Raw genomic sequence first — 27,069 nt, 5'->3', positions numbered from 1 at the left:
GTCATGCTCTATTACAAATGGGTCAGCAGGCAGGGCCATCTGGAGTATCTCATAATTTTTCAGGGCAAAAAGTCACAAATGTATGAAATCTCTTTGATTCTCTTTTTTTCTCCGTGAAGAAAATTTGACTATTCTTTCCAAAATCACGTGAAATCAGGATGCAATCAGGAAAATACAAGGAATACTGTTAGGTGCCTCTTGCCTGCTTGTGGGCTGGTGGAACGCAATGCCTGATTGACCCCAAGCTCCGTGCCCTGAATGAATGAAGGCAAGCGTCGCGTCGGCATTTCTGAGAAAGTTCCGGAAGGCAGTTCCAGACTCCACGTGGCAGGATAAAGTTATTAATTGGTGACCAATCACAGATCGCAACTTTGACAACTCCTGATTGGACGAGATTGTACAGTTCGTGCTGTGATTGGTCGGAGGAACGTCTTTACTAGCGCTCTAAACTCAGAAGTCCAAAATGGCGTCTGTGGGCAAGATGTTGTTCGTGTTTCTCTGCCTTGTATCTTCCATTGTCTTTGTTACTCCAGATGATATTCCAGAAGACTGGCCTCCGAAAGACGAGAAGTTCAAGTACGAGGCCGACGGGCTTTATTCCGAGGATTTTGACCTTGAAATCGGCAAGGGGCTGAAGACATTCGAGAGGAATCTGGTAAGCCATCGTCTTGTTGTTTATTTTTGTGAACCAGAACTCAATTTTTTACGCTTCTTCTACCCTCTCACTAGTACAAATTATGAACCTTGGTACCTGGAGTACGTGAAGACGACACTTACTACACATAGCTTGTGTCTTCGGTTTGGCTTGTAGACGGTAGGAAAAGTGACAACAGCATCAGATTCTAAAAGATAACGGTACCGGTTAATCGAGATACTACAACACACGTCAAAAATATAAATTATGAATGTCTTTCACGACAAAACTTTACAGTCTCCAATGTGCAGTACATAAGTCATGCTCAGTCTTCATAGAACAGATTGTAATTTTCCATAAATTTGCGTTACTAGTATCTGAGCAAATTCATGAGAATACTCGTGAATATTTCAGCCCTTCATGGGGTTTTAATTAGTTCCACAAGTGACATTTGCATACTGACTACAGGGAGCTTTTCACAGCAAATCATGCATTCATAATGTGCCAGACCAGTATGCAAATGTAGTTGTTGTGAAACTAATTAAACCAATTATGCAAATCAGTTCTGTTGTCAGTGTATAGTTCTATCACCCCATATACCTTTGCCAACAATTAACTATGTAAAGAAATCCCTGACCTAGCCGTGGCGACTCTTTAATCGGGTATATTTTGCTGTATGTCTAAAGACTCAGTCTTTAGACATACAGCAAAATATACCCGATTAAAGAGTCGCCACGGCTATCCCTGACCTAACAATAATCATGCGATTAACGTATTAGTTCTAATACAGTTCTACACCATGCACCAGTGACTCCTTATAATTTCTGTATGCATTATTTACATCTAAATTCTAATATAATGATGGGTATCAGCAAAGAGGTTCAAATTATTCACGACCTTCTTGGTAGCACATTGTACTATTCTCCAAGCAGAGGTTTCCGTTTAGTGGGGTAGGAGTGTCCAGGATTTTTTTATGTTCCTCTTCCTTCACGTAAGAGGTCTGCGGAAGGAAGAGGAACGCAAAAAATCACGGACAGTGCGGAACACTCCTACCCCACTCGACCGAAAACTCTGCTTGGAGAATACATTGTACTGCAACTATTGGTTTTGGGCCAGGAAATCTTGCTGGAAATATTTCAGATATTGTACTATTCAGGTAATGTCCTTCAGCAGAAAACGCCTGTACAGTGATGTGATAGAAATACAACGCTATCTTAGAACACTAACTAGGGATAGACAGTAGGGACCCAGTAACATTTTGATACTGTTAAGTTAAATCTTAAAATGTCTGTGATGGTTTTATTTTTGTGGTGACCTCATACAACAAAACCATATGAGTATTTCATTATGACTGTATTACAGAATTCTTTCAACAGAGAACTAAGGGCACCGCAAAAACCTTATTTTCCTTCCTATGTGAAATGAAGGAATTTTATTTTGATCTGATCATGATGCTGGGTCATTCATTTTTTTTCCAGTAGTGTTAAGCATCAAGATATCAAGTTACATACTGTTGTATGACTGTAATGATGCATGTATATTTGAATAAAAGTATTTTGCACCATTATTCAAATTAATCAACTTTGCAACTCTTTGGTTTCAGGATGATGTTTTCACATGTAGACTTTCTTATGAGATTCCAAAAGGAGAAACAGAGGTAAGTTTCAAGAAGGAAAAGCCTATTGTTAAATATACATGTATGTTAAGCTTTAAAAGCAGTTTTGTTCAATCACAATGAAGCAGATAATCTGTTGATGACTATTAAGAAGCAAAACTAATTCTTCTCTAGAAAGGTGGTAGATCTAATTATGACAAACATATGGTAAACACACTGGAAGAGGATTGACACATGCACTAACATGTTACATACTAGTATTTCATTTCTAATTCCAAAGAAACTTAATTCTCAGAAGTAATGATTTTAACTTAGAAGATGAACTGATAATAATACAGAGATATAATGAACCAAATACAAGTATGCAAGTTTATTTTATCTTTTATTGAGTGCATTTATAAAAGAACACTAAAAGGAAAGATTTGAATATCTACTAAAACAGTATTCTGTTGGCAGGAATGGCGGGTTACAATGTCTCAGAGTCCGGATTTAACAGCCTATTCCTGCATCATTGAGAGGTAATATTACCTTTCTTCTGAAAAGAGAGGGTCCGATATTGATATCGCCATTGTTCCTTTTGTTTCAGACATGGAGGTTTACACTAAATACAGCTGCGGACAAAAGTTCATATTCTTGCTTCGCTGAGAGGTATATTATAGAGTCACATTTCTCGGCTTGCTACCCTTGGTCTTTGTGATGACCTCTGTTGTTTTGTAACAGGGGCTGGCATGAGATAACCAAAGGCTTTTGTTGTTGCAACTTTGTAGTTGATTCTCTTCTATTGATATGGCTTCCTAGAGGTTTGGATGAGATGGCTTGTTAGAATTTGCAAGGGAGAGCTAGTAATGTTTTTTCCAGACTTTGTTAATGTTTTCTCTTCTACATATACCTAAGATCAACATAGAGCTGCTGCATCCTAGTAATGTTGGCCCTTAGTTTCCATCATTTCTTCTACTATTTCTTTTACCAAGTCCACAGGCCATTAACTTGCACTTAGAATCATTAGCAATTATTTTGATTGTTGCTATGATTTTTTTCTTATAGCATGTCATGTTTCCGATATTCCTGTAGGCATGACTGTTTCAGATTGTAAGTGGTAGGCTGATACATTTGTATATTGAAATAAAGAACAGCAACGTAGCAATTTTTGAGCCCTATATTTTTGCCACAGCAATATCAATTTGGGTAAAAAAACTCTTTTAACTAGTTTATCTTCACTGTAACATCTGATTTGTGCAGACAGTTTTGCAACAAATAATATTTGAGATACTGAATTCAATCAGCTTGCTAGAGAAGCAATCAACTGGAATGACTCCTTCAACAATTATGGAGTCACAAGACCTGTAATGTAACATAAGGCCATGGTACTTTAGATATATGGATGACATCCTCCTGAAACTCCAGAACTGATGCAAGCGTGCAAATAAAAAAAGTTTGGCCAAAAAAAGTTTCCTTCAAATTATGAAATCTATGTGGTCAGGAAGGATGAACAAAACTAAAAATGCAGTCGTATACCAAAATAAAGATTCTCGACTTTTGTTCGCTCAAAACTTCTTCTTTGACTTCGGAGTTGACTTCGGTATGCTACGACATTCATTAATATCCATTTTCCTAGATATTTTTTTTTTCAATTTACAGTAGATCTACGTATTTTCTCATTTTGCAGCTGCTTTTAACGGTTTACAGTATGTCCGAAGACTTATAAAATTAGTGCCCGCGCGGCGGATGTCATCCATATAATGAAATCAACATGGCCTAACATGATTACCGGGTACTAGACATTAAATGTCTTAGAATCATGTTGTGTCACATTAATATGAAACATGAGTACTTGTAAATTTTGAAAAATGTTACAATTTCATCCTTTTTTTTTCAGACCAGGCCCCACCAAATCTGATCTCAACTTCAAGCAGTTCAAAATGTCCCTGATAGGAGTCAATGAAATCAACTATGGAGAGGCATATGTAAGCAAGATTGTCCTTTGTATGACGTAACATAAGTTTCCATTATTGTCATTCTGTCCACAAGCCCATGTACTGGTTTGTACAAATATATCAAGTTGAAATTAGTTGCTTACAAGCCATTCTGTATGTCATATGATTTTTATTGATTTATTTATGAATATTTGTGATACAGAGCAAAATGTAAGATATGTAGAATTTGATATTCATGATACATCAGTGTGCTTCAAAAGGCCTTTTAGTTATATTAGATACCATATCCAATCATACATGTAGGCCCTGACACTTATTTGTATGTATTTCAGGGAGCACCTTCTGTGCCGCTACCAGAAGAGGAGTACAAGCTAGACAAAGACAAAATGGAAGGTAAAATATCAAATACTAGTAATATATGTATATAATTAGTCCTGAATGTCCACGATATGATGATGCATGTTACTCGTTTAAATGGCAACTATAAGGTAACATTCTTGTGCTTACTGCTGACAAGTGTTATTCATAAATGTCATACATAAGGGATAAATGTTGTATACAAAAGTTTGAATAATGATTTTGTTTGTATTGAGCCGACAGGTGTTTAAAAGCCCTCTTGGCTTGTATTTCATTAATATACATATCTGATATCCAATATATTATGTGATATTTTTACATAAGAACTAGAAAGTCAACCTTCGCAAGCAAATGTCAATGTCTCCCACCAAGCAAAATCCACAATAAGTTCAAAATGGACAAGAAAGGAGGAAACTTGTAAAATGTAGCACACAACCACAGTGGAGAATGTGAACAATGTTGAGGCTTTGTCTTGTTGAATTTTAATGTTAGGTACTTACCAATCTGTCAGTGGAGATACAAGATCATTGGTTAAGATTTTTCGAAATCATCTCCCCATGATGTGTCCAGTGTTGTTACAGTTTATGATAAGACCTGATCGCACTGTTGAGAATTTCTAATTCAATCAGTTTTTCACCATAGCTGTTACTAGAAATACCTGGTAAGAAGACCAACTTTTTAAACATCTGAAGTGTATTTTAATTGCTGATTTCTCAGTCCACTTGATTTCCCTTTGCACATCAGTTTTTGCAGTGCATGGAAAGTTCAAAGGTCACATCAGCAGAATGCTGGCAGTTGGAGGTCCCCACTTGCACCATGATGAGCTCTAAGGCAGTGCGTTGTTTTTGTTTGAATGTTGCTGTTAATTGAGATGTTATCAGACAAACTGTCTCCTTGATTGGGGAAGATACTAAAAGAGGCATGGATTGACTTTGATTTGATTGGCCAGGAAATGGATTGGATTGTCCAATGAAAATGCAGATAGCTGCTGGCTGATGATTTACAGAGCTATATTTGCAGCTATGAATGTTTGATTGTTACTAAATGTTGTGCATGTTCTGACGCTGCCACTTGCCTCCTTGTATTAGTTGTGTCTTTACCAGGAAAGTTCAAAGGTCATGTGAGCAGATTGTTTGCTGTGGCTCTTTTGCACCGTCTACATGAGGAACTTTAGTGCATCATGAACATCTATCTGCACCCGGTTCTTCCAGGTGCAGCAACAACCCTACTTTTCAAAGTGTTGTCAACCCTTTCCCTACGGCCTAACCCTTTAACCTGTACAAGTTTGGTGCCAGGAACTACCACAGCAGGGAAAAGGTTGAATAAACCTGTCCAGAATGTTGACCATAATCACACTTCTAAATCCTTGATATTTGAAAAAAAGATATGCCGTATATACAGAAGTCACTGCCCATGATAGGAGACAGTTTGTGTGTATTTTCTTATGTAGAGAGGGATGAACAGATTGTGTTCACTGTTGCAAAACATTCTTAGTTCCTGCCTGCTTCCATCTCAACATATTTCTGAAGTTAAAAATATAATGCAAAAGCACGAGATTCCTTGTAGTTTTGTGATGCCCTATTTTGGGGGTAGGAGGGCGGGGGGATATCCCATAGGTCAAGGGAGCATTTATCTTGTGGCAGTGCACAGAATGACAGTTCATTTCTCTCTGAATCAGTCTGATAATGGCATGTTCCTTTGTACAACCAAGGAGGTTAGATTTTTCAATATATAACCTCCATGGCACAACTAATGTTACCAGCATGATAATTATTAATTGAGCTGTCCAACTTCTGAACCAATGAAACTCACCAGTAGCCATGCACAGGAGTCCATTGCACAAAAAGAAAGACAGCAACAGTTGTCAACTCAATATTGTGTATCGTTTTGGAATTAATGAGTTCTCACAAAGCTACAGTTTGGAGTCTTTCAGAAGTTGGTCCAAACAAGCTGAAGGGTGCACGTCTGCATGACATTTTAGACATCCCAACCTTTTTGAAATGTTGTTGTCTTGCAGTGTTATCCCTTGAAGGCTTCAAAGGTCACTTGAGCCGTTTGCTGGCTGTTGCACGGCCACACCGTGCGCATGAAGAGCTATAACGCCACCTACTGACCATAACAGGCACAGCATGTGAGACACTAACCCTCATCACTTACAAAACTTGTATTGCCAGTCATAGATGGGCAAACATAAAACCATAGCGAACATTTCTGCATTTACAATAATTATTCAAAATACACGTGTTCTGAGGATAACTGATTTCAGCTAATATTTTGTTTATAAAACCTCCTTAAAGTTAATTAAGAGCTGTTTTTGTGTGCAAATTCAACCTTTTTGAAACTGAAAATGCTATTGTCTCATGGCAGACAAAAACATCTTTCCTAGTTTTTCTCAGTGACCTCATGTCCTTACTAATCTTAGTTGAGGACACTGCATTAAAGCAGTACAAATGGATTAAATAACATTTACACTAACAAGCTCTTCTGTTTGCAGTGTCATCTCGGCGAGGCAAGTTCAAGGGCAACCTGAGTCGTCTGGTGGCATTAGGCATACCCCATCAGCCCCATACTGAACTGTGATGAGACAATGTCATGCTCTTTGTCCCTGATGTCAGAGGAAACTATCTTGTTGAATATTTCTTTGCAGTACCACTAGCTGTAGTAGAGGTAGTATTTGTAGCAGCACTTTGTGAGATGTGTAGCAGATTCTGCAGCTGTTTTGGTGACTGTCGAATCAACAAATGAACACTACCTCACAACCATTAACTTCATATTTACAAACATGGTTCTTATTCTGCATCTTTAACATGCTGCCTTATGCACATGAGTCTACATTTCAAACAGACCACTTTATTGCACTTTAACTTGTCACAAGAACAAACATCACATTTTCTTGAACAAGGTTTTCCTACTTCTTGGTTAGTATTGACTATGATGGTGCTTGCTAATGTTGATGAAAATGATACACGCATATGTCCATTTGAATATAGGAGCTGTGTAACAAGTTAGTCAAGACGTATGGTGCTATTTATTACTAACTCAGAACTTTGTAGTTGATTTTGTAGGTGTAATGTAGAAGTTGAAGCAGTCAGCAGCTTATCATACACTTTTTCGTAGTCCAACAGACTAACCGAAGATGAATGCATGTATGCCACTGTGCTCACAAATCATGTTACAATCAGACAATTCATAGTGAACATGATTTTACACAAATGATACATTTTTAGGTTTGGTAGTAAAGCATTAGTATGTACGTTTGTTGATGTTACATTTTTGACAGTCAAATCACATTGCAGTATCAAAATTATTTGTCAGATTTTTGAATCGGATATTCAAAGACTACATCAATCTTTCCCTTGTCAGCATGCTCTACAGTTACTGCTTGTTACTATGGCTATTACTGAGAAGGCCTACAGAACATGATAAGACTTCTCATATCTAGATCTAATGAGGATAACTACATGTAGTTGTTTTTAATATGCATCTGCCGGAAGCAATGTGTCACCAAGTATTGTTGTGCACTTCTTCGTTTTTTTAAGTCCTTTTCTAATAAAATTGTCATTGTAGAAAGGCTATGCACTTTTTCTCAAAGTTTTTTTTTTTCCGAAGACCTAATTTTTCTCCGACTCAGTAACATCAATCTCTGTATGTTATCTCAAATGCCATCAGCTTCAAAGTGTGTGGGGGCGACTTGCTAGTCTTTGGAGTACATGTTTCTGCGGGAAAATTCCATTCCACCAAAATTACGAGAACAGCAACATTGGCCGTTTTCAGTTTGATAAACGCATGGCTATTCGGTCTTTTGTGACCATAGAGCAGACTCTGAAAATTCGGACCTAACCTCTACTTCGGATTATTTTACCTGGAGTTGAACTGAGGACTGTATATAGCTAGTTATTTCAAGACAATGGTTTGTGTCCTCACTTGAAAGTCTATTTGTGTTGATAGAAGTCATTCTGTATCAAAGTCAAACTGCAATTTCTAACACAAGTATTTGGACATACCAAAATTTTTTTAATGATCAACTCCATAACTGGACGTCACATAGACAGTGGGTTACTTATTCCTTGATAAGGACGAGTTCATAAGTCGAAAATTTGGGTAAGTCCAAATATTGTAGTTTAACGTCTTTGATACAGATTTGTGTCCTGTTTGTATTGACCCCAAACTAGTTTCCGGTGGCAAACGAAGACATCCCAGCTGTTTCATTGTACATAATTGCGTTTGAGCACCCATGAGACTGTCACGACCAGATAATGACTCCCTTCTCGAAGAGACCCATTTTCTACTTCAGGGCGTGTACCGACTATTTGGTTACTAGGAACACAGGCTGACAATCCATCCAGAAATCGAAGAGCTCTGAGAAAGGGCGGTCGAATAGAGCTCCCAACACGACACCCTCGATGGCCTGGTCGATCCATGTGCACCCGTCCTCGTTCTTTTGGTTTCCACGTACCTCTGGTGATTCGAGCTGTTCAGGACTTGCCATTGGTTCCGGTGATTTCCTTTGCAACGACTCTATGTTGGGACAGTTTGGGGGCAATTGAGCGTCGGATAATACAACATTCTCATCCGGTCCACACTTCTTGTTGCTCCGCTTAGGTTGGTTTCCTGATAGGCCAGTACCATTCATACCAACGTTCATGGTCACAGAACTTCTTTCTGGCTTAGTGTCGTCTGCATTGCTTTGTTTTAAACGTGGCTCAGTTGAGAAGTGCGGCACAGAAACGTTTGGCGGTGGGGATGCCGGTGAGGAAACGCTGGGTTGTGTGGAAGATGACCCGCCTTGTCCTGTAAGTAAAGACACAAGTATAGGCAGGGAACTGGAAATGCAGGCATCTGACGATGTCGCTAGAGGATTCTCTGATCGATGCTGCGATTGAGGCGGCTGGCAGGCAGTCTCATCCCTCGCGATCTGATTTTCGTTTTCTTTGCTCTTCGTAGAACTTTCCGCCATTCTTTTGAACGGGTATTGACACACTTGAGGCCCGCTAGAAGATGGTCTCTCAATATTGAAAGGGGCCAAGTGGTGGTGTAAGCCTGGTATAGGTCGATAATGTGTTTCAACGCCTACAGCCCCATTGTCCCTGGTCAGATATTGGCGGACACTTTCGACATTTCTCTCTTCCTGTGGCACAAGGGTACCCTTGCATTGCACTACCAATGGCCTCTCTGCGATCCTGAATGCATGAATACCGTGAACAGGGACGATAACATTACCTAAGGGTATAAACACAGCATGCTCATGTGCATTCTCGCGAATGACGTACCGAGATGCCTGGTCATCTTGCGCGGCGTTTGTGGACGAAGTCGTGGTCCCGTGACGATGTGAGTCGCTGATCAACACTGGGTGATCGTGCTGCAAGTTTACCGATGGACTGGCCGTGGACACCCGGGGCTGCAAGCCCGATGAAACCGCATCCAAGGGCATTGTCCTCACGGTACCCTCTCTTCGGTCCTCACTACTTCTGATGAAGACATCCTGGCGATTCTCCTCCGCAGCAGTTATCAGTGGGGTAGATCCCTCTACGTAACTAAGATGTGCGCTGTCTATGACATTTTCTCGAAGACCTGAGACGTGTTGGGTGGAGGCAGGGGAGAAACCAACGAGGGGGTTTGCGAAGAGTTGTGGTTTAGGACCTGACATTTGTGTCAAGTCATTTCTTGGAGGTGCCGCACACTCCTGGTGGAACTGAAGCCTACCACACAGTGGTTCCTGGCTGAAGCTTGGAGGTTTGGGACTTTTTATGCAAGTGGACAAATATGTCCTCTGGACGTCCTGGGAAGACACACACCGTCCAGTGTCATTTCTTGCTGGTGGGGTTTGACTGAGTCTTATCCGCTTTGCAAGAGGTTCTGTGCCAATGCTGCGTCCGCATTTCTGACTGTTGTTGAAGAATGCGACGCTGGCACTGCTCCCAGATGCCGAAAGGTCGATGGGTTCTTCGTCTGTTGGCTGGAGGTAACCCAGCTTGTCGGCGGGGTTGGTTGGCCCGATGCCCGGTCGGACAAACATAGGTTGTGGAACTGTCATGTATTCCTTGTCAGCACTTGCCATCCTGTGAGTGCATGGTGAACTACTATGGTCAAAATTGACGAAGTGCTGCTGTGGCGCTGGAAAACCCACCGGCCGATCCGGCTGCATTCCTGCATGATAGGAACGGTTAGGCGCGAATGCCTGGGTGTGTGATGTCGGTCCGTGAACTATGGGGCCGTGGGTGGGCTGCAGTTGATCGGGGAATGTGGGAGTCCTTGCATTCAAATCATTTGTACGTGCATAAACGCTTTCGGAGGCCAATGACCGAGATCGGTGCAAACAGTCCGGACAGAAACATGTTTCCCTACCTCTAGAAATCCGCGAAGGCCGAAAGTCTACGAAGCCTGGTCCTTCGACAAATGGGTCCGGTTGGTGTTGTATACGTCCTCCAAGTCCAAATCTGCTTTGGAATGACGTCGCTTCAGCTGTGATCATTGGAGTTCTATACATCGGCGCATACAGGGCTCCATGTGAATGGAAACCTGGGTGGCAGTTCCTGGTCGGTCCGATGTCTTCAAGGGTGTTGCGCCAAGACTCCATGTCTGACGTTGACTTTGTCCTGTAAAGTGGAATGGAAATGTTCATGGTTCAGAAAATATAGGCATCCTAGTCAGCATCTGGGAGCAAGTTGCACCAAACATCTCTTGAGCAATATGCACCAAAACATAACCATATTAGAAAGCGCCTAGTGACGCATACAGGGTGGGGCTTCCACACATTGCCTTTACTCTTTGCTCCAGACAGTACGCAATTCCAGACACAACACGTTGGGTACTTCAAGGCTGTTGGCCGGACGTTGTAGTCTACATACAAACCTAACACAGAAAGGTGGGAAACTTGATTTCGGATCTCCGTTGTTAAACGTAATCAATTCCATTGTATTATACATCAGGCCATGTTGATTTGCTTATATGGGTGACATCCGCGCGCGCATCAATTTTCGTCTGTTTCCAATAAAAAGACAAAAATCGGCCATACTGTAAATCGTACAAAGCACTGTGAAATTGAGAAAATACATGCTGTAAGTAGCTTTACCTTTTTTTAAATAGCTTTCCTTTTTTTTAATAGCAAAAATATTTCGGGAAATGGATACTAATGGCGTAGAATGCCAAAGTCAACTCCAAGGTCAAATAAGAGATATGAAAGGGCAAATATGAGAAATCTGTTATTTTGTTTACTATACTCTATGTGTTAAGTTTTGTTCATCCTTCCTGACCAGGTAGATTTCATAATGGAGGTATCATTTATTTTTGCAAAACATTTTTTTATTCGCACGCTCGCATCAGTTTTGGGGTCCCCAGAGGATGTCAAACATATAATCAAATCAATCAAATCATGGCCTCATTAAAGCTTCTTAATTACCCTTTTATGTGTTATGATCATACATTCATGGGTTTGACACCAGTGCTGCATATTTGGCGGACTTTTTCTGCTATCATAGTGTTTGACATTGACCGGGAATTTCAGCACTTTTTTGCCCACCCACGAAAACAATAACGCTTGACAAATTAGAACTGAGGTTTCGTTATATAAGGATAACAAACAAGTTCCAACGACACGAGCCACGGTGCTACTTGCAAAACAAGAGTTCCACGACCTCATATCTCCATGAAGAATTCTATTCATGCAAATGACTTACACATTTGCATAGTATATGCTTGGTCATAAACACCTTTATATAAAACCCAAAACTACATCTCCATTTTTCATGGAGATAACAACCAGATATATCATCGAGGCCGAGGGAAAGTTCATGCGACTCACCCAGGTTAGAAGACCAGGCGCTCAACCTATGACTTGATTACCACAGAATTCTAAATGGTAATACGCTTTTATGTGATTTGAAATGAAGTTTCCAAGCTTTTTCTGTTAGCTTTATGTTTGTTTGTTTCTGTTTTATTTAGCCAGGGTGGCCCAACTCAGTGCACTACACTGCTTTGCAGTGGGGCCCTGGATAACACAATACAATCAGTACAAAAGTCTAAAATACATATACAACCGATACATACAAGATTTACAGAGCCATAATCCATACTCGTAGTCCATATCCCGTTCCTGTCATAAGGTGAGGTCAGAGGTCAGTTCATTTGTTTCAACATCCTCTTAAACGTTACACTGTTTGGAGCATTTTTCATTGAAAGTGGTAGCTTATTCCATTCACCAACACCTCTATGGCTGAACTTTCGCCTTCCACATTCCAGACGTGCCTGAGGCAGCTGCATAGATCGATTCAGACTGTGGCGTGTGGGATAGTTATGATACTCCGATACCATCTGAAAGACGTTGAGATATTCTGGCAGTTGTTAGTGAAAAGACTTGTAAACTGTTTGTAGCAGGTGCTCATTTCTCCTAGTTGCTAAGGTTTTCCAATGTAGACTTGAGAGTTCAGTATTACCAATGTGAGATACATATGACAGCCCAAGTATAATTCTAGCAGCCCGATTGTGTAGCTTTTGTATCTTATCTAAGAGGCCTTTACCACAGTTACCCCACACTACATCACAATAGTCCAGTTTGGGCAGGATCATACAGTTGAATAGCATCTCAAGGGTACATTGTGGCAAAACTTGGGTAAGGCGCCGCAAGACACCCAGTCTCGCCGACACACCATTGCATAACTTATCTATGTGATCTTGCCATGTTAGACACGAGTCAAGCCAGACACCGAGATATTTAAAGCTGGAGACAACTTCCAAACGTGTGCCAGAAAGAATTGCTGTCAGTTGGTCTTTACCTAGTTGCAGCTTCGCCCTAGTGCCAAAAAGCATGGCTTTACACTTCTTCACATTTAAAGTTAGTTTGTTTGATTCTAGCCATATTTCTATATTTCGGAGATCTTGGTTCAGTGCTCTATTTACATCACTGATTGTACTGGACGCATACAACAGTGCAGTGTCGTCTGCATACAGTACTACTTTTCCATGCTGTAGGACATCAGGCATGTCGTTGATATAAAGAATAAATAGTAAGGGCCCCAGTACAGATCCTTGGGGGACTCCCACCGAGATGTTCATGAAATCACTTGAGACCCCATTTACCACTGTGGTCTGCTGTCTGTCGTTTAAGTAGGAGCGGAACCATGTTAGTTCTGTGTCTTGGAAACCACTTATTCTTAACTTATCGAGAAGGATCGTGTGACATACCGTGTCGAAGGCTTTCTTTACGTGTTTTATGCTTTATGTGCTAAAGCTTTATGTGTAAATGGATAAGAAATAAAATCATATAACACATGATATGCAAAGGACGAGTGAGGGTGAGATGGGGCAGGGTGCATGAATCGTTAGTTTTACGTTCTGCGGCCAAACATGTGTTCCATTTGGTGCTGTTTGTCCGGACGCCTGACACTGGCGGCGACCTTGAGGGGCTAAAGAATTTCGGATGGCGTGATAGGATTGGCCAGGCTGTGACCCATAATAAAACACAAAATTGTCGGGATGTTCGAAACAGATCGTCACTAATTAATGATGCGTGTTGCAATCTTAAGACAAGTTTTGCTACATGTAGCTAGTCTCTACCGGACTAACCACGCCAGCTGTAGGGAGAAAATTTGTCAGGAGGGTTTGGTCACCATAGGGTTACTTTGCCGGCGGGGCAAGTATCAACCTTACCGTGGACTGACTCTACTGGCCAGTTAGTCCTTTTTTGCCGCATTCTACGATCCATACGCCCGTTTAGCATCGGTAGGATTGACCTTTGGTACTTCGGTTTGACGACGTGCAGTGACCGCGAGTGTAACATCGTATGACGGAGTAAGAGGCGCACGTTCTACAATATGAACAACTTCAAATCAAACAAAAGTTACGCAACCTAGATGACCTGCCATCCGGGTAAGTGTAAGCTGCTTCCGACGAGCTAGGAAGGGGACCGTCTGATAACTCAACGGAAGCCATTTATTACACTCGAAGGAACATATGGATCCTGGCGCCCTTCCCGCTGTTCTTTTGATATCGTTGCATATGTTTTTCACAGTTTAAAAATGCCAGGTTGCATAAAAGATGTACAAAAATATTCCCAGCAAAACACTTCCACCAACTTAATGAATATGGTCATAACTTATGGATAAAACTTTAGAAACTTTACTATACATACATCTACTACACAGCCATCAACGGGTATGCAGTATTACCTTAAACTTAAAGCTGATTCCGAGTTCTCAAAACTCTCTACCAGATTCATTCTCTAGTATACAGTGTAAATGCGCAATGTGCTCCGTATAATTGATAATTCCTTGATCCTATTCGTCCGCTATGCTCTGTATACTTATAGCCATAGGAACGGCTTGTTGTCATTGCGTATTTAATCATGATAAGACAGTGACGTCTTTAGAGATCATACGATAGTTGAGTCGCTGACGCACCAGCGAAAAGTAGGGCACAGAATCTCACCTGTAGGACAGTTTTTAGGGTCAACACTTAACTCAAGCCCAATATAGAATACGTCCTTCGGACTAGAAACGTTCTCGTTTCTTTCAAAAAATGATGGTGAACATTCGGCCAATGGTGAATTTGTTAGTGATGAAAATCTAGTCTACTTACATATCATGACGGACACAACGATTTCCACCCGCTGATTACTAGCAGTTCCCGCCTCCGCAAGTCTTCCTTCCTCTCATACGTTTGTCAAATCAATCAGTCACCGTCGTTGGTGCATGGAATACTCAACCTTGTCTACCTGGTCATTAATGTCATTCAATAAGAATCGAAATAACTCCGAACAAGAAATTGTTTTCAATAGTACCTTCTAGATATTACACAAGACGTGATGCAAAGCGATCGGAGAACCCGCGCAGTTTGAGTCAATTGATCTATCTTTAGCATATATACCCTTAGGGACGACACATTCATACCTGGGGGCGGGTCGCTATGGCGATTTTGACAGCTTGTCTTTCACTTCCTTACTTAAGTCTATGTACCTAATATCTAACAAAGACACTTTTTTCTTTCTCTCTTTCTTATTTCCTTTAATTATTTTATCTCAACCGAGTCACCTGTAGTGAGATAAATCTTGAGTCCATTTTGAAGTGACACCCCCCTGCCGAGCACATAGCATTTTATTTAACCAATGACCATTGACAGGTATGCCTAAGGTAAAGCCACTTCATAGCTCTGCCGGGGTAAGTAGGGCAAAGGTCCCGCCCATGCGCCCTGAAAACCTTTCTTCACGGTATATAAAGAACTGTGCCGGAATTTACTGGGGCATAGGTTATGTATGGCTAACACATACGTACACTGAATGGAAGCATATCGAGATCTCTAAAAAAAATCCCAAACAAATGCAGATTTTACAGAATTCCAACAGAAGCCCTTTGAAAAAGTGTCAGATGACCCTTGTACTTAGATTGACATTATATTTCACTAAATTTCTCTGGTATGTTTTACAATAAAAAGATCATTCTTTCTTTGAAGACAACAGACGTATAATGTACAATAGAAAAGTTATTTTCAATTCCTTTCCTTTGTCTCTACATTGATATCCAGTATTATATGTGCTTCTGTATTGCTGTATCAGCGTACACGCTTACCGGTTAACATTTTGTCTCTATATTGATATCCTTATATGCTGTATGCTGTATTGCTGTGTTAGCGTACATATTGAATGGTTAACCAGCGAGACATGTACAATATTACCCCCATGCACTGACATTTTGCTCCAAATTGTGTTCTAGGTGATCTTGACAAAAATGCACTTTATAGCTCATGTAGCTCACGGTGTCCAAGCAACGTTCATTCACGTGGGCTGGGGCAATGCCATATTTGGCATCACCTTGGTATATACCTGGCATTGTCTTGGCCTGGTTCTGTCCCCAAATAGGGAATGACTTTTAGTACGATAAGTGTTGAAACAGAAAACTTGTCCAGAAAGATCGCAGACATCGCAAAAGGCAAACCTGGGTATGAACTATACCTATGTGACATTGAGGTATAGCCACGTGAAGGTCGATTAGGCAAATATCTGAGGCTGCTGTCCTTAGGTTCTTGATGGTTGTTTGTCACTTTGTCCCGACCCTATTTGCAAAAGGCCCAGGAAGAGTTACGGTTCATGCAAGACATGGTTTTACAACATAATCATGTACACTTTATATCCCATCTCATAAGAGCATCACCATGTGAAATACGTTGGCGGCTCACTTAATTTGACTTTTATTCTATTAATCAAAATATCATTAAAGTGCCTCCATTGCTTTTTGAGTTGCTTAATTTACGTAGAAAAGTAACATTGAGAACCAATTGCAGTTCTAGAGAAAGCAGCATGGGGCCCAAAGGAAAATCTAATGACGTCGGACCTAACTCCTGACTAAAAAGTATGGAAATCCATCGACAAGTTATTTTGTTTACTAGCAAGCAAACTGACATGCTAACCAGCCAACCAACCGAATGGCACCGTTAACACATCCTTCTTGTTAAAGGCAACAAGTGCAAATTTCGTCAGGGGTCAAAGGAGCGTGCATATCATTTCGAAGGAGTAACAGGACGCTTGATTTTGTGCTGACCATTTCCACCATCTGCTGACCATCTCAAGGTGTGTTACCACAAGGAGCTCTCTCTACCAATCACGGGAGGGTAACCATACACGACTACAAGGTGAAACACGGCTACTATCCGCCCTGTCGGCTGTTTTACGGTTAGCGCCAGTCTGGAAAGGAGCACCAGCGTGCTGTAAACAGCCGACAGCCAGCCATGGCGGTACCCCGCGCCCCCTGTAGGATTGGAGACGCTCTATGTGACATTGACACCCCAGCTCTCTTGGTCGATTTGGACAAGTTGGAGGAAAACTTAAAGACGATGCCAATAACGCTAGAGAAATACAGTAACCTGAAGCTCAGACCCCATGCCAAATCACACAAGTGCCCAACGTTGGCCAGACTGCAGGTGAGTATATTACACGCCCCCTTCCCGTGCGTTGGTGATACGTTGTGAACTTTGTACTTTGCAGTGTGCTACGGGCTGTTAGGTACAACAGTCTCCATACAAGTGTATAGTGAACATGTTGCATTGTCACAGTGGAGATATGTCTTTTTCCCTCATTCATTCATTCATTCATTCATTCATTCTTTCTTTCTTCTTCCCTTTCTCTTTCTATCTTTTTCTTTCTTTCCTTCCTTCTTTCTTTCCTTTTTTCTTTCCTTCTTTCTTCCAAACAACCTTCAAATCACTGCCACTTCTCAATTTCTGACTGATTAACCTAAAGTAGGTTAAAGCGTACTAGAAATGTTCCTCAGTGGAATACTAGTTCAGTTTTCTAAAGACTTTTGAAGGATTTTATGGGCCCAGTTTTGTCATTTCCATCTAACGATTCGATTTTGCACGTTTTGTGCTAACTACTGGATAATTTCGCAACTTAATTGATCAAGTTTGTTTCGCCAATCACCTGAAATGCTTATCTATACAATGCACCTATCTCCCAAATCAGTTGACGTTGGTTAGATATGGAGAGGCACTTACTAAACTTATCACAAAAACTCTCAAGATTCTCTTGATTTTAGTTGATACCACCTCTGTTGATCCTTTGTCAATTCCATTCACGGTGTGTGCGTGTGTAGGAAAGCCCTATGTGTATAATCATACATTCATGGATCGAGCACCAGAGCTGACTATGGGAGTGGGTCAGAAAACAACACAGTGTTTGATACCTACCTACCGACTTAGTCCCTTGACCTCCAGATCGTTGTGGGGACCAGGCAGACGTACATGAAGATAGAGAGCTGTCTCTGGACTCGTCTGTCGCTCGCCGCAGCTCGCATTTCAAACAGGTTTAGGGACGTCCACTCCGTAATGTTGCTTACAATGATTTCCTCTGTCGTCCCCCGACGACGCCTTCCTTCCAGAGTGCCCTGCTGGATGTTGGTGTTTGATATTGGCAGGAAAATCTCGGCACTTTTCGGGGTGACACACCCACGAAGTCAGTACTGGTGCACGTCACACAAAAGCGGAATCATTACAAATGGTTTACCACATTTGAACGACAATCGACTAGCTTTGCAATGATTTAGAAACACACCGCTCATCACCAAAATAACAACAGACATATGATCGCGGGAAATTTCGGCACTTTTTTCTCAGGGCTAGCCCACATACGCGATATGTACGCGGCCCTGGCACACAACACATGAATGCACGATCATAGCAACTGGGGAAACACATTGTATAGGATGATACATAAGCTTTCGATTGGTATACAGTAGAATGAAATTATTGATAAAGTTAAAGGAATCTTAAAGCAACAACCGAGATATGACCGACCGAAGTCAAGTTTCCAAAAAAAATGATCTAAAGTTTATTTTCTTGCGTTCCGGCATTTTGAGAAAGTGGAGAGTATGAGAGGCTCATAACCATAAAAACAAACAAACAAACAAACAAACAAACAAACAAACAACCCAAGGAAAATAATTCCTCTGTCACGAAGTATTTTTTGATTTATTTCTTACGCCTCTTAGGTTTCCCACGGGGCCGTAGGTGTTTGTGTCCAGAAGCTGACGGAAGCCGAGGCCATGGTGCACGGAGGTGTTTCGGATGTCCTTGTCACCAACGAGGTAGTGTTGTCGTTCATGTGTAGTCTACATCTCAAATGATTCTTGTTTTCCATGGCAGGAATCGTTTCCTTTCGTTACATTTCCTGTGTTCTGTTAACCGGTATTACATGTACATTATCGACTGGTAGTCATAACGGTATATGATGTCATTAATACCTGTTGGTAAGGATTTTGTTTTTTCGACAATATCTGTCATTTTTGTGTTCAAACAAAAGGTAATGGTCTGAATATACACAATTTTGACCGGAAATACTTTTCTGCCTAGAATTTATCAAGATTTGAGAGGAGCTGACGCGCAGTTGTTCTTATAGCCGAAGGGACATCTTTCATTCCCATAGTTTTCCAGCTTTAGAATCATTGCATGGAAGATGCGGTCGCTCGACTTTAAGGTGTACAGTCTCGAATTGAGACCCAGAATAATTTAAGGTGCACCCCTATAACTTCAAACCTGCACAGATCGTGACCCGCTCCAAACTGCGCAGACTGATGTCCCTGGCGCGACACGCTACAGTGTCTATAGTGGCGGACAGCCTGCAGAACGTCCGGGACCTGTCAGAGGCCGCACGGCAGATGGGGGTCCACATCGGCGTCCTAGTTGATGTCAACGTCGGCATGCCTCGGTGAGAATCTTTATTTCCCCAAGTTATCACAAAGAGAGTGTGTCCTCGTCGGTACGTGCAAAGGACTATTCCAATGAGTGACAAACCAATTAAGATAGACTTTAGAGTTTCATCGGATTGGTGCCAGTATGAGTTTTGTCGTCCTTATTAATGAGACACAGGTCAGGTAAATTTCGTCTCGCATACGTGTTAGCAACTGTGTCATTTCAAATTGACAATGTATTGTGTAAAAAACAAGTGAAGAACATTTACGCTACACTAAGACAAATAAGAGAAAATAGATATACAATAATATAAATAATATTATATTTACACAATGTAAGCAGGTCTATATGATAGGAAAGCAAGCTTGCAGTAGGAAATGAGCTGTTTTTTGGGGGTAAAACTTATTTTTGAAACAGGGCCTGGAGGATCGCTTTCTAGATATCTACACAGAGCTATACATGTGGTCCACCGTCAGTTCATTGTACTTTGAGCCTGGGAAATGTACCCTGGTACATAATGTCGATAACATACATGTATATCTCGCTTGTTACAACCAGTGAAAGATTAGCATTGAGTCAAGATACATTTCTATTTTCGAGACTAGTCCCTCTGATAAACACCTCTTAATTTCATGTAGGTGTGGTGTGCTGCCTGGGCCTGAAGTTGTCGAACTCGCCAGCCTTATCAATAGTTTGCCCAATCTCACCTTCAAGGGTCTCCATTGTTACCAAGGGTACGTATGGCTTCACATACAATCATAAAAAAACCCTGATCATTTACCGCCACCGATATTGCATTACCTATAGCTATTTGAAGAGACCGTCGCATTAAACTGAAGCTAAACTTGGGATGGAAACCAGGCTATCAAATATACAACTTCATCCAAACAGAATTTCTGTACATTCAATCAAAAGCTAGCAGACTTCATCAGGAGCCATGATGTTTTCACTCACTACTCAGGGCCAACCAGCACATACGCAAGGCAGAGGAGCGGGCAGGAGCCACAGCCGAAGCTGTAGAGAAGGCAGCCACGGCTCTTAAGGTACCATGTGGTTACCGTTAATTTCTGATGCTCATGCTTTATTCATGCTATGGTGGGTGTTATACTAGGGAATACGTACATCTAACATGAAAATAAAAGAAGTCCAACATATAAAATATGACTGTCAGTGATATCACCTATTCAGTGCTTATTGGATATCATACTACATTTTACATGCAATGACGTTGACAGCTAAGGGGTACATATCATCACACAGGCTCTTGAGGATGCAAAAATCAAGTGTGACTATGTGACAGGAGGGGGAACTGGGACCTACATGTACGAGGCTAGCAGCGAAGGTAATCTTATCACCTGTAGGATTCAAATTATCTTTAGAATAGAAATAACATGGTGCCAATCTGATTAGTGTCTGTTCTTTTCAGAATGGACTTATATATAAAGTTGTCACTCTTGCCTGCTTTCCGATGTTTATCTCTTTATGGAATGGATATTGACATTAAGAAGATACAAACATTAATATGGTTTTACAACACTTTAACTTTACATATCTAGTGGTACATGGTATCTAAATCCTCTCATCCTTTCTGCTGAAAAAAAAATCAGACATGAAAAATGATGGCTTTAATTGATGACAACTATAATGTTGCCTTCTTTAAGATAAAATTTACTGCCTGAGTTTGATTATTTGATTGTATGCGAACTAAGGAGCAATATGATAAACCTTTTTTTTTTTTGCAATTTCAGTGTTCACTGAAGTCCAACCGGGGTCCTTTGTGTTCATGGATGCAGACTATGGAAGGAACTTTGGTGAGGACGGCCAGCCTGTACACCAGTTCCACCAGAGCCTGTATGTCCTGGCTACTGTACAGAGTGTTCCTGTAAGTAAAATCACTTTCTATACAATTCCTTTTCTTGCTATGTTTGTTGACCATATGATACTTATTATGGAATGTTTCATCATTACAGGAAAGAAATCGGGCTGTTGTAGATGCTGGGTTAAAGGCCATAAGCATGGATTCAGGAGTGCCACTGGTAGGTACAGGTACAGTGATATACGTTCTAATGGCCTGCTGCAGTTGTAGTCCTCTGTGGTATTATGTTTAAGTAGTTTTCTGTCATTTGTCATGTTAAATCCAGCTTTGGAATATCATGATATACCAGCAGCAGGATGGCATCACCTTTATTTAGTTTGGAAGGAAGCTAGAAAGAAAACTGCATGCAACTAAACCTTTCCCATTTTGCCTTCAGTTAGGGAATAATAATCCCATGCATTACATCTTGTGAGATGACCCACATATTTCGAAGATAACATCTTTATCTAAAAAAACAACTCAAAGCAAAATAACTTGTCCATAGCCACTTGCTGCACTGCCATTGGAAGAAAAACATCTTTACCTATTTGTAGCTGGTCAAAGTACAGTGAAGACTGAAGACCTTATAAACTAGTAGTGATATCAATATTTCCCTACAGCATTTATTCCTCCCTTTCATTCACCCAATCCTTCCTCAGGTGTATCCCGACAGTGATATTGTGTACCACTGTGGAGGGGACGAACATGGAGTCCTGGTACCACCGGGGACATATAAGGTGGGCATACAATATATGTGGATAGATGGTTATGGTGGGTGGAGACATGTTGTTATCACAATAAGGAGGAGCCAACTCCACAAGTCCTGATGTGGAATCAACGAAACTATTCTCCTACACATGCACAGAGCCCTGCCCGCGGGCTACTGAGGTTTCCACTTTTGTGGGTGTGGCCTGTCACCAACTGTCCGCCAATCAGAGGATTGTCTAGGTAAAGCGGACTCTGAGATTGACTGTCAGCTGGTGACAGACCACGCACATAAAAGTGGAAACCTCGGCCCAGTTTAGCAGATCCTCCTAGAGTTATATTGTGTAGGCCACGGGCGAAGCTTTGCAAAGGAGAAGGTAGTGCAACATAATACTATTACTAGTATCATTTTCAGTTTGAAACATTGGGTTGAACACACTTTACTCCTCCCAGATAGGAGACCAAGTGTGGCTCATCCCAGGGCACTGTGATCCAACTGTCAACCTCTACGATTGGCTAGTGGGGGTAAGAGGAGGGCGAGTGGAGGCCATGTGGCCAATCACAGGCCGTGGTCCTGGTGTGTAAACCTGCGAGGAGAGGAACAACCGCAGCTGTACACTTTCCTCTGAGAAGACAGCCATGGAGGTTTAATCGACATGTGTCACTCCATAACATTAATAATGAAGGAGCAGTGATAAAGACAATTAATATTCATACAGAAATACCATTTGATTTTCTATGAAAATCAATATTGATACCAATAATTCTGTTTCGATTTATTAGAAATTGATAAAAGATACACATCCTAAGAAATGAGCATATATTGATAATAATCTATTGATATTCATACTTGTTGTCAAACAAGCAATTAAAGAGAAATTCTAGTTATATATTGCATATCAACTGGAATGCTTCAGATAACTGTGTTTACCCAGTAATTTGTCCGTTACTGCATTGTAGGAGCGATACTATCTGCCTAGAGAACTCTACCCTGAGGACAATAATAGTTAGGACAGGTTACCGGCATTGAGACAAACGAGTCCTCCACCTTACATTGATAAATACTTCCCTAGTCAACTTAAAACAATGCAAACAGAGATAATAACATCTCACCCCCTTCAAGTAGGTAAGAAACCCAGACAGACAAGCCTAAAACAATACTTCACCCCTAAGTAATAAAATAGTACTCAATGAGTCAAGAATAGCCCAATGCCATGTTATCACTAAACATGGAATAACTTGCCTTTCTAGCTGTTTCTAGTTCTGTGATGTATAACTGCACAAATCATCAACACCAAAAAATAACAGTAACAACAATCCTATCCCTGAGAAAAACAGCAGTTGTGCTTCCCATCCCATACCTCAGTATGATGTAGTGTCTATTCTGCATTGTAGACATGTTTACCCAATAGAAATCAAGCTACTTTTCCCACTGGGTACCTCCAGAAGAAGTACAGCCTGACAATGCTGGAAATGATCCCTGGAAAATTGGGAACCTGGAAAATACAAATAGTACTGTGAGAAGGAATGTCTGAATGATCACACTCTGTGAGGAATATCGTTAGCGAAATGTCTTATCCTAGATCAAGAATCTAGCACCATCTTTACTTATTCAAAGCCAAACACATGAGTCCCCTTCCTGGTTTCCATATACTTACTTGGACATAAGGATCTTGCAGGAGGTAGCCATAGTAAAACCACAGGCTTGAAGCAAAGAATGTGGCAACTGTCAGAGGCCTGGAGATGGACCTGGTGGACTTTGTCCTGATCACAGTGACCTGAAAGGCATGTTGTTTTATTTGATTGTTTGGTTCACCCTTAGTTTAGTTGTAGATGTATATTCATTTGTTTGTTTGTTCAGACCCTTGTAATGCCTATTAGCACATAGGGTCCCTAGTTTCCTACCTGATTCAGTAGTAGAGTATATTTCAACAGAGAGGGTTGGTAGCCCTTCCCCTTTAATGTACTTTAGGATGTGTATAATCTCTGGCAAAGGGGGCAATTTTGCAACCAAGACAAAAAACAGTCGCTGAGAGACGGTCAAACTTTTAGCTTGCAAATAAGGAGACTACCGAATCTGTTGGTGATGAGCAGAACAATGTGATGGCAACATGGCAAAGGGAGAATATGAAAATAAAAGACTAATATACATGCAGCAAGGGGTGTATTAGTTACATACATACATGCAACAGTGTTCAGAGTTCTTATCCCAATGTAGAGAGAATTTACCTAAACACAAGCAGTACAAGAAATATGTCACACTCACCAGTTCCATCATTGGAGATGCATACATCAGCATGGTGATGCCAGCTCCTGCCAACCCCAGCCGGTCCACAAGGACGGTGCGACTGGTGATGACTACAGTGAGGTACAGATACAGGGCGGTCAGGTAAACCACACCCACAAATATCTGACTCATGGGCCTGCTCTGGAAGGGTTAACAAACCAACACTGTCACAGCTTGAACTGGTACTGAAAATACTGTATATTCAATAAAGACAATTGTGACACAAGTTCTACACACACAAACAAACACACACACAGAGACACACACAGACACACACACACACACACACACAGACACACAAAGACATGTCCTCCATTTGCTGATAATTGATAAAGACTTCTTTCTGCATCAGGCTGTGCATTGAAATTAGGGTATATTTTGACTGGAGGAGGTACAGAGTGAGAATGAACATATTCAGTAGCATTCATGAATGAAATAATAGGTCCTGGAGTAAACACTACATGGAGACCTACCTTCTGTTTGGAGGCGACAAGGTATGTGAAAATACAGATGGACTGGAGGACTGCTCCAACAGCATTGACTGTGATCAGGGTAGAGTCTTGTTTCCATAGACCATAGTAAAGCCATGTAAGATTACTGAAAGAGAAATAAAACATTTGACTGATGCTCATTAGTACATAAATTCTACTGTATAGTTACATCAATGCTCCTAAGGAACAGCTTTACTATTGAGGAGATGGTAGAGACATAAAATGTTCAATTTCAATACTTATATCTGCAGCACCAATTTTCAGTTCCCAAAGGGATGCTGAACTGAGATGGATTACGTTTTTCCTTGGGAAATTCCCATATTCAAAGGAAAAAGTAGGTCAGACAAAAAAGGAATCCATCCGAAAGGTCTTGTTTCGTTTTGTTTCAAGGCATCCTCATTTGAGGTGAAGCATGATGCTTTTTCAAGTAGCTAGTGGTAGAGCAATGCGGCTTCACTACGGCTCGTGTTTCTCAGTCAATCCAATCAGTTAATAAGTACTATGTCGGATGTTGCTGGCATACATATTAATGATTTTACCAGTTGTGATGAAGTAAAGAAACAATTCCAGTTAATGTTACACTGATGTGAATGTGATGATGTTCAGTTGTATGATGTATTTGTTAGCTTGTAGCAATATAATGGTGCATACTTAATGCAGGTTACCAGGAATGGCAGAAATGGAACATTCTGAGTGGTTCTGGTCCTCCACATCTTCCAGCAGTCTGGGCTGTTGGTCAGAAATACAAGGACAATTAGCAACAATCTGCTGACACTCGGCAGACAATGCTTACGATCTAGCATTGATGTAGATAATCCAGTAAGAGAGCCAAGGCCCAAGAGAGTTATCCTTGTCCTATTCATTCATTTTATCAGAACCTTTATTTCATAAGTCTGTCATCAACTTTCAAAACCTTTTAATTCAGCACATCTATATATAATAATTGCATAAATATTGTTCATAGAAGCTGTGCTGCATTACTACGTGAACCAGTCAGAATTGCCTTGAAGAAGGTGACAGATGGTCAGCGAAACATTGGTGAATAAATATCTTGGTTCTGTAAAAAGAATCTTACCAACCTGATGAAACTATTCACGGATACAGGAAGGTTCCTATGGTATTAGACAACACCATAGGAAAAGTTATTGTCCTTTGGGTGGGGGGAGGGCGGAGTTCCAGGTACCCGAGAGTACTTTTCCTATGGTGTTGTCTTACCATAGGAACCTTCCTAACTTATTTTACATTACAATGTCGCGTATGCATGACTGTGTGATTTGACATGTCAAAGCTACGGCCGCGTGGCGCGTTGGATACACCCGATCCCTCGATCTCGGAAGTTAAGCAACGCGCGGTCCGGACAGTGCTTGGATGGGAGACCAACCAAGGACGTCCGGATTGCTGTAGCCTCACGAAGCTTTCCACGAAATCGTCTTCCGGGAGGGACGTAAAACGGGGGTCCCGTGCTCGAGGAGGTGCCTCGAACACGTTAAACAGCCTCATTACCCTACACATTGGGTACCTGCCTGTGGCACTGGCTGCAAATACACCCGATATTATTATTATTATTATTATAAAACCGTTTTTTCTAGTTATTGTATACTAGTATAAGTACTGGTTAGTTCTGCTAGTTCACTTTAGTGACGCTGAAGAAAAGTGATGGATGTCACTCGAAACGTCGGACGCTCCGGAAATAAATCTCCGAATTTTTATCCAGTTGTAGGGTTTGAATTGTCTTTATATAAAGGCTATAACGTTAGCTAGTCATCCATGAAATTAGTCAACCTGGTCCTTTACTCCTTACACAACAAAAAACAGAACTAGTTTTGCTCACATTCCTGCGGAAAACATACACAATGTGAAGACCAGACAGGCTGTGGATACCACCTCTATCTCCTCCATTGTTGAAATACGAAATATTGCACCAAATAGAAGTATTACAAGTCAAAACCGAACACGTCAGCTTCCAATATGTTAGTTGGACGCCATCTTGAGGTCAAACGTCCTGATGGAGGAGACCATT

At 41.0% G+C, this 27,069-nt stretch overlaps 4 protein-coding genes and 1 long non-coding RNA gene across 14 annotated transcripts; 3 read left to right on the top strand and 2 right to left on the bottom strand.

Annotated features, from left to right (window-relative positions):
* The first annotated feature begins 433 nt into the window (after positions 1-433).
* Positions 434-8,115, top strand: LOC136428318 (myeloid-derived growth factor-like). 7 transcript variants are annotated; one of them, XM_066417730.1, is made up of 7 exons: positions 434-655; positions 2,238-2,291; positions 2,836-2,897; positions 4,126-4,213; positions 4,516-4,576; positions 5,285-5,374; positions 6,558-6,671. In XM_066417730.1, the coding sequence occupies exons 1-6, from the start codon at positions 464-466 to the stop codon at positions 5,368-5,370; spliced, it is 543 nt and encodes a 180-aa protein (XP_066273827.1). In that variant the 5' UTR covers positions 434-463; the 3' UTR covers positions 5,371-5,374; positions 6,558-6,671. The 7 variants fall into 7 exon arrangements, with proteins under 7 accessions (XP_066273827.1, XP_066273830.1, XP_066273826.1 ...); XM_066417733.1 differs by lacking the exon at positions 5,285-5,374 and adding an exon at positions 7,035-8,115 and having other exon boundaries at positions 435-655; XM_066417729.1 differs by lacking the exon at positions 6,558-6,671 and adding an exon at positions 7,035-8,115 and having other exon boundaries at positions 435-655.
* Positions 7,371-15,517, bottom strand: LOC136428314 (uncharacterized). The gene is made up of 2 exons (XM_066417720.1): positions 15,113-15,517; positions 7,371-11,136 (listed from the first exon to the last, which is right to left on the bottom strand). Coding segments are annotated over exons 1-2 (2,292 nt in total). The 5' UTR covers positions 15,115-15,517; the 3' UTR covers positions 7,371-8,846.
* On the top strand, positions 11,283-23,159 carry LOC136428315 (3-hydroxy-D-aspartate aldolase-like). The gene is made up of 11 exons (XM_066417721.1): positions 11,283-11,405; positions 17,097-17,446; positions 19,012-19,107; positions 19,564-19,727; positions 20,350-20,445; positions 20,673-20,754; positions 20,972-21,053; positions 21,460-21,593; positions 21,682-21,747; positions 22,226-22,303; positions 22,725-23,159. The coding sequence occupies exons 2-11, from the start codon at positions 17,255-17,257 to the stop codon at positions 22,854-22,856; spliced, it is 1,122 nt and encodes a 373-aa protein (XP_066273818.1). The 5' UTR covers positions 11,283-11,405; positions 17,097-17,254; the 3' UTR covers positions 22,857-23,159.
* LOC136426750 (uncharacterized) lies at positions 12,462-12,905 on the top strand. The gene is made up of 2 exons (XR_010754344.1): positions 12,462-12,642; positions 12,779-12,905. It is a non-coding gene; the product is annotated as an uncharacterized lncRNA (long non-coding RNA).
* Positions 23,036-27,069, bottom strand: LOC136428316 (sugar transporter SWEET1-like). Of its 4 annotated transcripts, none has more exons than XM_066417722.1 (6): positions 26,881-27,067; positions 25,701-25,778; positions 25,032-25,155; positions 24,538-24,699; positions 23,930-24,049; positions 23,036-23,767 (listed from the first exon to the last, which is right to left on the bottom strand). In XM_066417722.1, the coding sequence occupies exons 1-6, from the start codon at positions 26,946-26,948 to the stop codon at positions 23,687-23,689; spliced, it is 633 nt and encodes a 210-aa protein (XP_066273819.1). In that variant the 5' UTR covers positions 26,949-27,067; the 3' UTR covers positions 23,036-23,686. The 4 variants fall into 4 exon arrangements, with proteins under 4 accessions (XP_066273819.1, XP_066273820.1, XP_066273821.1 ...); XM_066417723.1 differs by lacking the exon at positions 26,881-27,067 and adding an exon at positions 26,129-26,243; XM_066417724.1 differs by lacking the exon at positions 26,881-27,067 and adding an exon at positions 26,125-26,234.

Source organism: Branchiostoma lanceolatum, chromosome 2 (assembly GCF_035083965.1).
Source record: "Branchiostoma lanceolatum isolate klBraLanc5 chromosome 2, klBraLanc5.hap2, whole genome shotgun sequence".
Taxonomy (NCBI): domain Eukaryota; kingdom Metazoa; phylum Chordata; class Leptocardii; order Amphioxiformes; family Branchiostomatidae; genus Branchiostoma; species Branchiostoma lanceolatum.
The sequence above is the reverse complement of the archived record's forward strand: the minus strand, read 5'-3'. Positions and strand labels throughout refer to the sequence as shown.